General features: G+C 44.5%; 1 protein-coding gene across 1 annotated transcript in view; it reads left to right on the top strand.

Annotated features, from left to right (window-relative positions):
- The window catches only part of LOC100232129 (neural-cadherin), a 60,890-nt gene extending 48,522 nt beyond the window's left edge, over positions 1–12,368 (top strand). Inside the window, exons 28-33 of the mRNA XM_072934211.1 lie at positions 830–996; positions 1,693–1,957; positions 4,258–4,438; positions 5,395–5,639; positions 7,158–7,312; positions 10,211–12,368. Of these exons, the coding sequence (XP_072790312.1) occupies positions 830–996; positions 1,693–1,957; positions 4,258–4,438; positions 5,395–5,639; positions 7,158–7,312; positions 10,211–10,495 (1,298 nt within the window). The 3' untranslated portion in view covers positions 10,496–12,368. The remainder of the gene's footprint in view (positions 1–829; positions 997–1,692; positions 1,958–4,257; positions 4,439–5,394; positions 5,640–7,157; positions 7,313–10,210) is intronic.
- The last annotated feature ends 829 nt before the right edge of the window (positions 12,369–13,197 follow it).

The raw sequence follows: 13,197 nt of genomic DNA, 5'->3' as shown, positions 1-13,197 counted from the left end.
GTACGCTGCTAAATTTTACAGTACAGGAAACTTCAAATATTTGCAGATAATGATAGTTGAGATGGTTTTATATGATATTTTGTAAAGCCGTGTTGCAGTGTAGTTGCCTGTGATTTTCAACAATTTCTTTTCTAATTCCCTTTGAGAAATTGCTTTCTCAGTACAGGATAATTTCTTTAATCCTGAGGGTGTTGTGCAGTGACTGCATAATGACATGGCTGCCTGACAAGAAATTGTGAAAAAAGTTTTTTTTTTTATTACATTTGTTTGATTTGCATCTGTTTACACTTTCAGAAATATCTAATAACCTAAAAAATATGAGTGTGCCAGTACCACTTTCTGTGAAGAACTAGAACCATGCAACTGGAATTAGAAATCACTGCTCGCTTGGTGTCAGGAAGAGATTCTGCTGGCTTAAGGATCTGTGCTTTGGAAATAGTAGGAATTTTAACTCTCATGGAGCCTAAGTTTGCAGCAGAAATACAATTATAAAATAGCAGGTTCTGAAATTTCATTGTGGTACTTGGTCTGCAGGCTCTTGTCTTGGCCCAGAGGTGCTGCTTCCCGGCTGTCACCCCTTGTGAGCACTGTAAGGAGGAGCCATTAGCAGGATCAAGTTGGGTGGGAGAACACCTCTTTACAGAGGGAAATAAAGCATGAGAGTGACTAGAGAAGCTGTGGAAATAAATACAGGAGTATGTCCCAAAGGACAAATTGTCTCACGGATCCATGCTGTGCATCGCAATTGTTTCCCTTTACTTTCAACACTTATTCTGACATTAAGAGCAATAACAAGGAGATGGTTTAAAAAGGTTTCTCTCCCTTGCAGTGGCCAAGGAGTACAGGTTTGAGGCAGGCAGCCACATCCGCTACCAGCTGCCTGTCAGTGTGTCTGCCCGCAGGACGCTGCTGCAGGCCCTGGTGCGCACACGGCAGCCCCACGGCGTCATCGCCACCGTGCTGTCCCGGGCCAGGGACGAGCACATCACCCTGCAGGTGAGGGCACCCTCACAGACAGTGACACCCGAGCCACGGACAGCTCAGAGAAACACTCGCTTAGGAGATGGAAACAGAACAACACTTTATGCTAAGCACCGAGAGCCTGGAATTGGTTTTGTGGCTAGATACATCTGATCCTTTACTTGAGATATTGACCACTCAGCTGTGGTATCCCGTTGATGCCAGGTGCAGAGAAATGCAGATCCTATACAGAATAGGGTGAATAGGGTGTGTACCTGGTGTCCTTTTGAACCATGTAGCCCATTCTGTGTAGTGCAGACTCTGCTAGGCAAGGTGCCTGTGGCAGTTCTAATGATGTCAGGCTCTCAAAGTGACAAGCTTCTCATTTTATACACACCACTGAACAAGTCAGTTCTTCAGCCATGTTGGTTTGAGCTGTCACTGTAGCTGTGATACACCAGACTCTTAACTATTAGAACCTCATAAATTTGTGCAAGAGAGATCCGGGTAAAATTACTCCTAAGGTGACTTACATACTACTGTGAGTATATTGCTACCACATTCAGGTTGCCTAATTCAGTAGCACCTGCAGTATTTTTATATTACACCTATGTGCAGTATAAACATACCCTAAATTTAAATAGCTGCTTTAAGGTTGAAGTTACAGGTCAATACAAAATGCCAAGCAATGACTTTTCTTTTCTTTCTTGCTATTTGTTAATTATCCACAAGGTTGTTCAAGGACTCCTAGTGGTCTCATACAATCTGGGCGATGGAAACTATTCTGTAAGCCTTCCCTCCTACCACATTGATAATGGTGAATGGCATCACATCACACTGGAGAGAAATGAAAATGAATTTACTCTTCGCCTTTATGAAGGAGGTGGAAAGAGAGAGATTACTAAAGCAGCAGGAATATACAAAGAGATTGTCATTGACCCCAGCAGCTTGGTCCTTGGAAACACCTACCCATTCAATCAAAACAGGAGTTTTCAAGGTAGGAATTCTCAATCCCACTGTTCATAATATGGACCTGTAAAAATAAAGACAGAGTACAAGAAACTTTCTTGTTTATGTAGAGCCCAAAGTACATAGATTGCCTGCATGACACTTTGCAACAGGGATGGATAAGCTGTTCTGACCAGGAGAAGGTACAGCAGGGAATTGCCTGCAGATACATTTGGCTACTGCACCTGGAATAATGATGGTCACCTCTTGCCTTGGCTGCAGAGTTTTTGTACCTGGAGATCTAGAAGTTTCTCCCAGATAGACTGTGCATGGCTCCCTCCCTTAGACAGAGCTGGTTCAGTGCATGGTTCTGCCCAGTCCATTTGGCAGCTCTCCTTCCTTCCCAAATACATCTGTTCCTATGCTAAAAGAATTTTCCTATTTTATATGTGCATTGCATAGCACCCACCAAACCCTGGTTTATTACCTCAGTATTGCTGGATTTTACACTCAGTCAAAGCATTAACTAAAATTAGAAATGGTTTATTGAATTAGAGCTAAAAATCTGAATTTTTAGCAACTGAGTGCATAAGGTCACAGTGTCTGATTAAAGCAAATCAGTTTCCAGCTTGGAAAATGAGGAGTTCCACAAAGGAGAAATATAAAGAACTGGAAGTTTGGGATATCCATGGCAGCTCTTTACTCTGAGCTCAACTGGAAATTTGGCCTTTGCCTAAACCCACAGTGTAAATGAAGCAAATTGGCACAGGTTTTATTGCCGGTTAACATCACTGCTGGTTAAACCTGCCTGGTGTCTACAGGTCACCGCTTTCCCACGCACTTCACCTCTTTAACCAGGTCCTAGTAAATCCATTCAAAGCAAGCTGGTCATCTTTTCACTGTGCAAGACTACTTCAGTGAGTAATACAAAAGGGCCTGGAGAGAAATTAAATAGAGTAATAATTTACAATTTAAGTGTATCACAAATTATTTAGAAAAAAATTGTTTTCTATTGCTTTACTAGAAGTATTCCAATAAATAAAGTTTATGATATGAATTAGGGAGCATATTTTGAATTTTTTATTTATGGGAGTAATAGTGTTTGTTTTCAGGTAAATAAAGAAGTCAAATGGTTGCAGGAAGATAATTTTAATTAGGGCTATTAATGTTGCTGCTAAGTAGCTGAAACTTTAAAGACTTCAAAGTCATAAAATGTACTTAATTAATCAAAGTATATGTTTTCATGCTGAGGCATCCTGTGCATACAAAGTTAATGTCACATATCTTCAGTACAAATTTTCTATCCCTGATTGAAGACTCTCCCACCATTATTTGTGGTTTGCTCTTCATACTATAAAGGTAAGTCATAAGCTACAATTTAAAATCAGACAAACAGTTTTTACTGGTGCATTGAAGAATAGAACAGCTTATCCACATGTAACAGATTCTCCACAATATTTGGACTTTTCTATGGAAATCACAGTGGATGGGTACATATTCCACTGACTACCTCTAGGCTGTCGTGGTTTAACCCCAGCCAGCTTCCAACCCCTCAAAGCCTCTCACTCACTCCCTACCAGCAGGATCAGGGAGGGAGTCATGAGGGTAGAAGCTGGAAAACCCCTGGGTTGAGATAAAGACAGTTAATAGGGAAAGCAAAAGCCATGCACACAAGCACAGCAAAACATTCCCTGAATTCCCTGCAGGAATTCCAGGCAGGTGTTCAGCACCTCCAGGAGAGCAGGGCCACATCCCGTGGAATGTTACCTGGTTACCTGGGATGGCAAACACCTTCTCTCCAAACATCTTCCTCCTTCTTGCCCTCACTGCATATCCTGAGCATGATACCCCATGGTCTGGAACATCCCTTGGGTCACTTGGGGTCACCTGTCCTGGCTGTGTCCCTTCCAACCCACCAGGCAGCCCCAGCCCCCTCCCTAGCATGGCCCCAAAAAAGCAGGAAAGGCCTTGGCTCTGTGTGAGCCCTGCTCAGCAATGACAAAAACACAGAAACAGCTCCCTGTCATCAACCCTGTGTTCAGCACAGATCCAAACACAGCCCCACACCAGCCCCTGGAAAGAGAATGAAGTCTGTCCCAGCCAAAACCAGCACAGACCTGCAGCAGCACTTGATTCTTGTGGAAAACATTGGGAATCTTGATCTAAAACCTCAGCAAATTCAGTCCAAAAATGAAGAACAATGCTATGAGAGTTTAAATGAATTTAGTCATGGATTTAAACTTTGATAGCCTGTGTCCTTTGTTACGTATAAACTGCCAAAACATACAGCTGCTTCAAATGATTCTTGCTGAATGGTTTTTAAAACTGTCTCTTTGTGCCTTGCTGTAGGATGTATGAAGGATGTCAGATTTAACAACTACAGACTCCCTCTGGACACTCAGGGGAAAGAGCTGGTGTCAGTATTGAGTGCCCAAGGCATCAAAGAAGGCTGTTCTTCAGAGGCCTGTAGGAATAACCCTTGCAACCAGGAATTTATTTGTATTGATTTGTGGATGATGCATGAATGCAGGTAATTGGTGGAAATAGAAGCACAAAACCCTTCAGAGTGAGGTGGGAAAGGGTGGAAGCTGAAGTATGCAGCTTGAAGGCTGGCACTGGCAATCTCATCAAATCCCTAGAGCCACAGTGGCACACAAAGCTGGACACCTGCACAGGGAGCAGGTTACTGTGTCCTTAGAGACACCACTGCAGCTGATGTAAATCAGCCTGTCTCCAGGGATTGTGGAGCAAGTTCAGCTGCTTGTCTAATGGAACCCATGTAAAGAGCAGCACCAAATCCAGGATGCTTGTAAACCCTGGAACAAGGACAGGAGGGTGTGTGAGCTGCAGTGACACAGTTCCCTGGCTGTGCTGGGAAACCTGTGCTGTACAGTGTCAATGCTTTCTCTTGTGAGGGTCTGATTTCTTACACTGCCCCAGGCTGTTGCCTCTGTTCCCTCCCAGGCTCCTCCAGCTGCTTTAGGAACACCACACTATTGAGCTCAGATTCTTGTATTTGTGGCTGGAGTCAGGTCAACACTAATTCCTGTTGCTTGTGGTGTGCAAATGAACACTTTACTTACGCACACCTTAATATTTGCACACAATCCTGACTGCCACTGTCCACACAAATGGAGTTCTCTAACTCTGGAAACTCAAAGAACATAGCACAGCATGTCCTGCCTAGCCAGAACTGCAGAGGCCAACCCAGCTGGTTGTCACAAGAATAATCTTGCAGAAGGCAGTGGAACTACTCATGTTCTGAAAGCCCAGGCTTTCAGAGGCTGGGTCTGAAGTTGTGGAGCTCATGCTATGGCCACCTCAGGAAAGGCTATGAGCTGTCATGATTTCACATAACTTACTCCCAGTGGCTGCTTCGGAAACCGTGCAAAAAGTGTCACCGAAGTGTGTTTTAAAATCTTCAGTGCTGCCTGTCACGGCTGTTCTCTCCCAGACTAACAGTGCTGTTCTGCCTGGTGTGTGCAGCTGCCCTGCAGGACACATGCTCCTGGAGAACGCCTCGGGCCGGCAGTGCGTGTACACGGCGTGCGCAGAGCGGCCCTGCAACTACGGCACCTGCGTGGCCCTGTCCCCCAGCACCTTCCAGTGCCACTGCCCCGACGGCTACACCGGCCGCCGCTGCGAGATCACCCTGGCCATCTTCCACAAGGACACGGGCCTCAGCTTCACCTCCCTCTTCGCCATCTGCGTCTGCTTCCTGGCGCTCCTAGGTAGCTACGGCAACTACGTCCTGTATTACCTGTGGTGAGCGCACGTGTCCTGGGCAGCCATCGCCTCATCTGCTGCCGAAAACTCCCGAGGGAGACCCAGCTCTGCCTTTGTTCCTTTGCCATGGCCCATCACTGATTTCTCATCCCTCTGTGCATCCATCCCTAAGTGAATCAATATTTGTGAGCTATGGAAGGTGTCTGCAGTTTTGTTTTCTTCACATTTTCACGTCATTGCTGAGAAACTGTTCAGATGCATAATTAGAAGCAAATACAACTGAACAGCAAGACTGGAGACAGCTACCACATAAACATTGTTTAAAATACTGCTGAGTATGAAACAGATTTTTCAGTCTAGGAGAAATTTCCTGTCTGATAGGAATGCAGTGGTCAGGCAGGAGCAGGCTTTGTGTCTTGCCAGTTGTGTCCCAGCTCCTAAGCAGCTCATTTTGTCTTCCTCTGCCATTTTCAGGCTTAGGTATTGGATTTTAAAGAGGAAAACCAAAGGTATTACTAGTGAGGAAAGATCACATCTTGGGGTCTTTCTTGTTTATTCAAATGTCATGGAAGTTTGCCTGAATAAAGACACAGAATTTTCCTCCTGGCTGTTAGTGTTAATGCCATTTTGTTAAAAAGTTGTGGTAAGAGTATGAAAATACCATAGTTTTCCCCTACTCTGCTAGATACTATATTTGCCATGCAAATATAAGCAGCAAATTCGTGGGAAGCTAAGTGGTATTACAGCTCTTGGAATCCCAGATAGCTGAGGTAGATAGTAGATCTTTGTTAGAGGAGTGCAGGGCATGAATTCTGTGTACCCCAGTTTCAGTCCCGAGGTATTCAGATGCTGCTCCACAGAACTGCTGACACGTAGATATTCTGTAAGAGATTCTAGTTTCTTTAGTTCATTGCATTGCTAATTTATGGTATTCAATGCTTTGAGGTCTTACTCTGAGCTTTTATTGATTTTTATGGAGTTGGTAATGCACAAGTTTCTGTTTACAGAATGTTCAGTATCTGATGTTGGAGCTTGTCAATTTTGTAAATGCACTTCAGCATTTAAGAAAAATGTTTAATGAATGCTAAGGCAAAATGTGCCTGATTCTCGTTTTATAGTAAAACATCTAAAATAATTTTCTCTTCTGTCTTGTGTCTTCTTGTATTTCATTTGTGTGTAATTGTGTATGTTACTGTCAATGTGTTATTTCTTCTTTGTACCCCTCTATAATGCATTTTCTGTGACAAAGTTCAACTCCACACAGGACAGAGACAGATCGGAGACACTCTTTGGTCTTTGACCAACTTTGAGTTGGGCTTTAAAGGGTGTTTCAAAATGCTCTTTAAAGGCTTTTCTTCTTCCGTGTTTGATGTTCACCTCACTGGACAGTGCAAAGCCCAGACATTTGCTGGGAAGCCCAGAGTGCAGCCGTGCTGGCCCTGCTGTGCACTGGGGTTTGCTGGTGCCTGCATGACTGTGCTCTGCTCCTGTGTCCCCACAGCTCTGCTCCTGTGTCCCCACAGCTCTGCTCAGCGCCGCCTTCCTCTGGGCTCACTGGAAGACGCGCAAGGGTCTGCACGGAGGCATTTACCATGGATCTGCTCATCCTGAGGATCTGGAGGACATCAGGGAAAACATCCTCAACTACAATGAAGAAGGGGGTGGGGAGCAAGATGAAGTAAGGATCGCTGTTATGTTACAATTAAGAGGGGACTGTTGCCTTACGATGCTAAGGAAAATGCATTTTGTGCTTTGTCCTCAGTGTTCGTTCTGCTGATTCAGCCCTGCAGTTGGCAAATGAATTATTTGGATGAGGGTGCATGTTTCCTAAGCAGAGATAAGTGCCTATCCATTTTTAATTTGTCCTAAAGCCAGTGATCCTGAGTGCATGTTGGTAGGAGCCTGCAGGGTGAGTTTAGCAGTAGAGAACAGCTGCTGTGTTTGGCTTTGGGGCTCAGGAGACACTGAGGTTCTCAGGACTCATTTCTGCTGGAGCTCCAAGGGCTTGGAAGAGCCTGGTGTGACTGTTCCTCATGGCCAGGCTTTACCAGAGACTGCTCCCAACAGCAGGTGTTCACACCTCCCATGTTGGGAAGAGGAGGTGCTGGATTGGCTCTTCTGAGGCCCTGGAGCATGTGGTGGTTGTGGAAGAACCTTTCTGCATTTTTGTGTTTTGGAGATAAATACAACACTGAACACAAGCTGTTTATACTTAGAGTAGAGCAGATTATACCTAAAGCAGGTATTATTAACATTCCTGCTGGCTGTTCTAAGGTTTTCATGTGTCAGTGAAAGGCAGAGCTTGGAAGGAAAATAGTGAATATTATTTATAAGTACTCTTAATAGATTATTTATTGACCTATAGATGCTTTCTATGTTTATAAAAGGTAAGAAACTTCATTTCTAACTGTTCATTTCATGGATTGAAGGGGTGGTGTGACTGCAGAGGTAATAATAGTCATGGTGCCAGTGTGAAGGCAAAAAAAAGCCAGTGATTTAAAAATATTCTTACTTGTAGAGTATCTTTATTTTCTTGGTGAATTAGTGGGAACATAATAAACACAGACATTTCCGACATGATAACATAGACAGCTATAAAGCCTGTTTTCCTTAATCAGATTAACTTCCTCTGCAATATTTTGCAATTTTACACCCAGAAGGTCTATTTGAGGAAATCTACAGTTACTGTATGACATATTTAATTACTTTTGGAGAGTTCTTAAAATGCATTCCTTATTTTAAGCAGTAGAACCAAATTAGTGACTTGATGATCTCCATCTGAGGTTATTACTCTGCCTGAAGAAACAGTGCTTCGAGTGAAGCCTCTCTGGGTTCTGTGCACTCTTCCTAAATTATTCAGATTTAACAGTTGCTGGGATTGCAGCTGAAACTTTTTAAGCTAAAACCTAGTTGTTTGTCTAGATTTTAAAAACCCAAACAAACAAACTAGTCCCCAAAATACCTAGAATTACACCACCTTAGTTGTGTTCTAATGTTACCTCAACAAAAGGATCATGGAGGCTGCTTGGATAAGAGAGATTCATTTTTGTAATGTTTGTGGATGGTAGGGCTCTGAGGATAGGGAGTTGCCATATGAAGGAGTTCCTGCATCTGAAATAAATGAAATTTTCTCCCAGAGAAATTAGGAGCTCATAAAAATTGCAGGAGGTCAATGCATTGTTGGTTACACACTGAACTCAGCTGACCACCAGATGTTGTTAAAAGTCAGCTCTGCACCCAGAGGTAGGGCTTGAGTTGAGTTTGTGGATGGCCAGCCAAAAAGGGTTTATTATCAGAAGAAATGTGTCATTTTAATGAACAATTAGTAGCAGTGAAGGATGCTTTTATTATCACTCAGTTCAGTGGAGGGATGATCCTCAAGTCTGTATTGGAACAAGCTCCCATTTAACTTGTGCACAATGAGAAGTTTCTCCATGTCACAGATTCTCCTGATACCCATGCTCAGAGTGGGGCTGGACTGGGGCTTGCACTAACTTAGGACATGCCTAAGGCAGGGGTCTGGGCTGCAGGTCTCAGTGTTCATCACCAGCACTCCTAAGTCTCTAGAGGAATGGGAATAAGCAGCTCCTGTCCCAAAGCCCATCCTGCCACTTCAGCAGCTTCTTGATTGCAGGTGGGGGAAATTTAAGTGGTTCTCAGCCTCCAGAGGAAATTCAGCAAAGCTCACTGACATTGCCTGGGTTAATCTCTTACAACATGGTTATGCACAATGCCACATGCTGGAAAGCTAAAGAAATCTTTGGGAAAGTGCTGATTCCACACCTCTGTCATTGATGGCTCCTGTTACCATGAACAGTGTTAGCAATACAAATAATTATGTTTGCTCTGATGAACTCTGCCCCCCTCTACCTGTCTGCATTCTACTTTGGCCTGTAAATCAGTCCGGGGACACAGCCTTTGGGTTGTAGGGAGCTATAGGATGCTGGGGTCAGGTGGCACAAAGATTCTGATCAGTGAATGCCATTAACCATTGGCATTGGCAGCTTTGTGCCAGAGGTTGTGGCACAATTCCCAGACAGCATTTACTGCGGCTGAGCTAGGAGGGAATCAGTGACTTTTTTGGGAGGAGGTAGTTTTACTTGGCTTTTACAATTGTGCCACTGCCATGTAACATAATTAGGCATTATTCCAGGGACTGGTAACATTTTATCAGAAATCACAGTACATTTTTGTACTACTTCTGCAGAAAGATTTCTTAAACGTGCTGTTTGTGAAGAGCCTTTCTCACCTCTTCTGCCACACTTGTGGGATCAGTGTCCAGTCATGATAAGAGACTTTGGATCTGAATTTCAGAACAAAAGCTGGGGTGTTTCTGTCACGTTTATTTAGTTTTTGGATGAAATCAGACTTGATTCTGACCCTGAGTGCAGCAGCGCAGCGCGCACAGGGGTTCCTCAGAGGCTTTCCCAGGTGCACTGCAGCTGGCAGAGCACCCAGCCCTCCAGGTGCCCACAGCAGACAGACCCGCGATCATTCCTTCTTTATTCCCCGCAGAACATGAACCCGTGGGACCTACAGAGAGTACTAATGTGCTGTGCCCGGTTTCTCCCTGCAGGACGCCTACAACATGGCCGAGCTGCAGGTGTCCGTGCAGGGCAGCCCGGCCCGCCCGGCGCTCAGGCGGCTGCTGAGGGAGGCCGAGCGCGCCGCGGGCCCGCCGCAGGACTCGCTGCGCGTCTTCTGCACCGAGGGCGGCGGCTCCAGCGCCGGCAGCCTCAGCTCCCTCGGCTCCCTCAGCTCCCTCAGCTCCCTCGGCTCCGGCGAGGACATCCACGAGTGGGGACCCAAGTTCGAGAAACTGAGGCAGCTGTACTCGCACAGAGAGCCAGCAGAGCTGTAGCTCCCCAGGGCTGCTCTTTGCAGTTCTGGAGGCAAAGGTGAGGCAGTTTTTTATACTCCTGCTCTGTATTAGCCCCACCCGGCCTTTTCTGCTTGTTTCTACAGGGATTCAGATAAGGAGGCACATTGGGCAGCAAAGGTGGGTAGGAGCTCAACTGAGGACACGCTGGATATTTGCATTTTGGTATATAAACCTCGTGGGAGGAATAAAGAGAGAATCTGGTGTACGCAGTCATTCATATATTAAGAAGTACGGGTGTTTTTTTATCACTGAAGTAATGCAGGACTCTTGAGGGATCCATGTGCACGGCCCGAGGTGTGCTGGGGCTGAGGGAAGCATGCTGGATGAGCTGTTTCTGGTGCTTTGACAGTCATTTGAAGAAAAAAGCACCTTGTCTTTTTCTCATATAATGAAGTCCGTGGTGTGTTATATCCCTCCTGTTTCCCAGTGTCCAGTGACAGCCCTGCTCACTGATCACCGTGCAGGTGCCACTGCAGGGGTACAGGAAAGGGAAAGAAGCAGAAGGATGAACTGAACTTCACTTACACTGTGATAAAATCCCTTTATGTTGCCAATACAAGGGCAGAAACTGGATTTAGGCATTAACACATGAACCAAGCTGCTTACAATTACATAATTTTTTGAAGGAAAAGGCCAGGTCTGCTGGCTCCATGCCTCAAAGGTCAGGAAGTTCAGTAGCAAACACCACAGTTCACCACAATCCTTCGTAATGAGCTGCTAAACTGAGCCTAAACCAGCCTGAACTGTGCCATTTGCATCTACAACTGTGCCGCTCATGTTTTGTTAAATCTCCTATGATAGAATCATTGCAGGACATACCTGGACACAGAGACACATAGGGAAAAACTAACAGCAGTAGCAGGGGGTGGAATATTATGCTCTAAATTAATCAGTCCCTTTTTGAAACCATTTAATGTCCAGCTAGTATGCTGGATTTTTCTTGAACTTGACAATATTTGGAAGAGAAAAAGTGCCACTAAATGAATTTTGATAAATGGAGTACAATGCAGCAAACCCTAAATCTTAAGCTGTGTTGTTTCTTCTATGAATATGTAAATTATATCAATTATAATATGTAAACTATATGTAATATGTACATTATACATTATGAGCTAATAATAGGAATATATCCTAATTTCTAATAATGTTTCATTAAAACAAAGCATGAAGCAATGTATTGTAACAGACACTGAAACTGCTTTTGCTCACAGTAGCTTGTTTTGGGAGGTCTGGCTTTTATTTTTATACATCTGTTAAAACCCGTAAGTAGGTGAAAGTTGACTGCAGGCCAGCTCAATTTGCATGTTTCCCAAATGAGAAATTTTCACAAAGTACCGTGTTCTCATGTGCACTTGTGCCACTCTGGAAAACCCTGAGTGCACCATTGAGCACTGTTACACACTGCAGGTGGTGGGCATTGTCCTCTGGAAAACCTAAATCCAGTTTTTATTCACACCCAATGGTTTTGGTTCACAGGCAGTACAGTCTGTGATTTTGTAATTTTACTGACACATTTATTTGCCTGGGAGGAAACCTTGGCTGAAACATCTTGCAGTGTTCACCAGTCCACTCTGCCAGCTCCTGTATTCCATCATCTCAGCAGCCACAAACAGGGTATGGAAAATGAACTAAATATATATTGTGCACAAAAATCTATTCCTTCCTGAAACAGCAATAATTTTGTCTACATACCTTGTGTTCTTCCCATACCTACAGACATGCTGTTGCTTTGGCTGGTTTAATTTAATTTAGCCTGTAAGCTCCTTGGGGCCAACACTGTCTTTATTTGCCTGTGAAGTGTCCTGCCTATGTCAGGCACTGTATAAATAATAAACCAGCCTTCTGTCCCGGGTGTCTCTGCCTTGTTTGTGTTTAAGGATGACTGAAGGGTGGACTGTGTTAAATTATTTCTCTCTCAGTTTTGATCAGATGCTTCCACAGATGTCAGTCATGGGTGCTGTGCTGCCTGAAAAGCTTCTGCTGGTGGGCTCAGGATCCAGTTACCCACCCAAAAACCACTTTGGGTTTCCCCAGGGGAACAAGACCTTGTCAAAGCTCTTCCTCCATCCCTGAGGAACTGGTCCCTGTTAGAGTAACAACAAGCACAAGTGGTGCCCAGGAACCCTAAAGGTGACAAACGTGTCCCACAGAGCAGCCACAGAGCTGCTGATGTTCAGATGTCTCAGTGCTGTTCCAAGTGTTGCTGCCCTGCTGCTGCTTCCTTCCTACAGCTGTGGCCCTACTCTGTAACCAAACATGAAAACAACACCTCCAGAGCCTCGGAGCTGCCCCTGCACTGACAGTGAGCCCCACCTTGTACAGAACATACAGACTAAAACAAAAGGGCAGGAAACATTTCCAAACTCCTCTAGAACCTGTGTAGATACAATCTCAGTAATAGGACACACTCATTTGCAGCTGTCATGCCCTATTAAAGCCTACTCTTCCTCTTTCCAGAGATAACTAATTAGTTCACTTAATTTATCTGTTTTAATTTGCATGCTGCTCTTTTAATTACTGTGCAATTGCTGAAATCATAGCCTCACTTGTTCTGCATTCGCACAGGCACACACAAATCTTTCAGTGCCTCTGCAGAAAGGCTTATCCCAGCACTGCCATGGCTCCCAGGGAGAACAGCTGGCTTTCCACAGAAAGCTTTGGGTTGGGGGGAAGGAGAAATA

This window comes from Taeniopygia guttata, chromosome 11 (assembly GCF_048771995.1).
Source record: "Taeniopygia guttata chromosome 11, bTaeGut7.mat, whole genome shotgun sequence".
NCBI classification, from domain to species: Eukaryota; Metazoa; Chordata; class Aves; order Passeriformes; family Estrildidae; genus Taeniopygia; species Taeniopygia guttata.
Note: the sequence above shows the minus strand (reverse complement) of the source record. Positions and strands in the feature narration are given on the sequence as shown.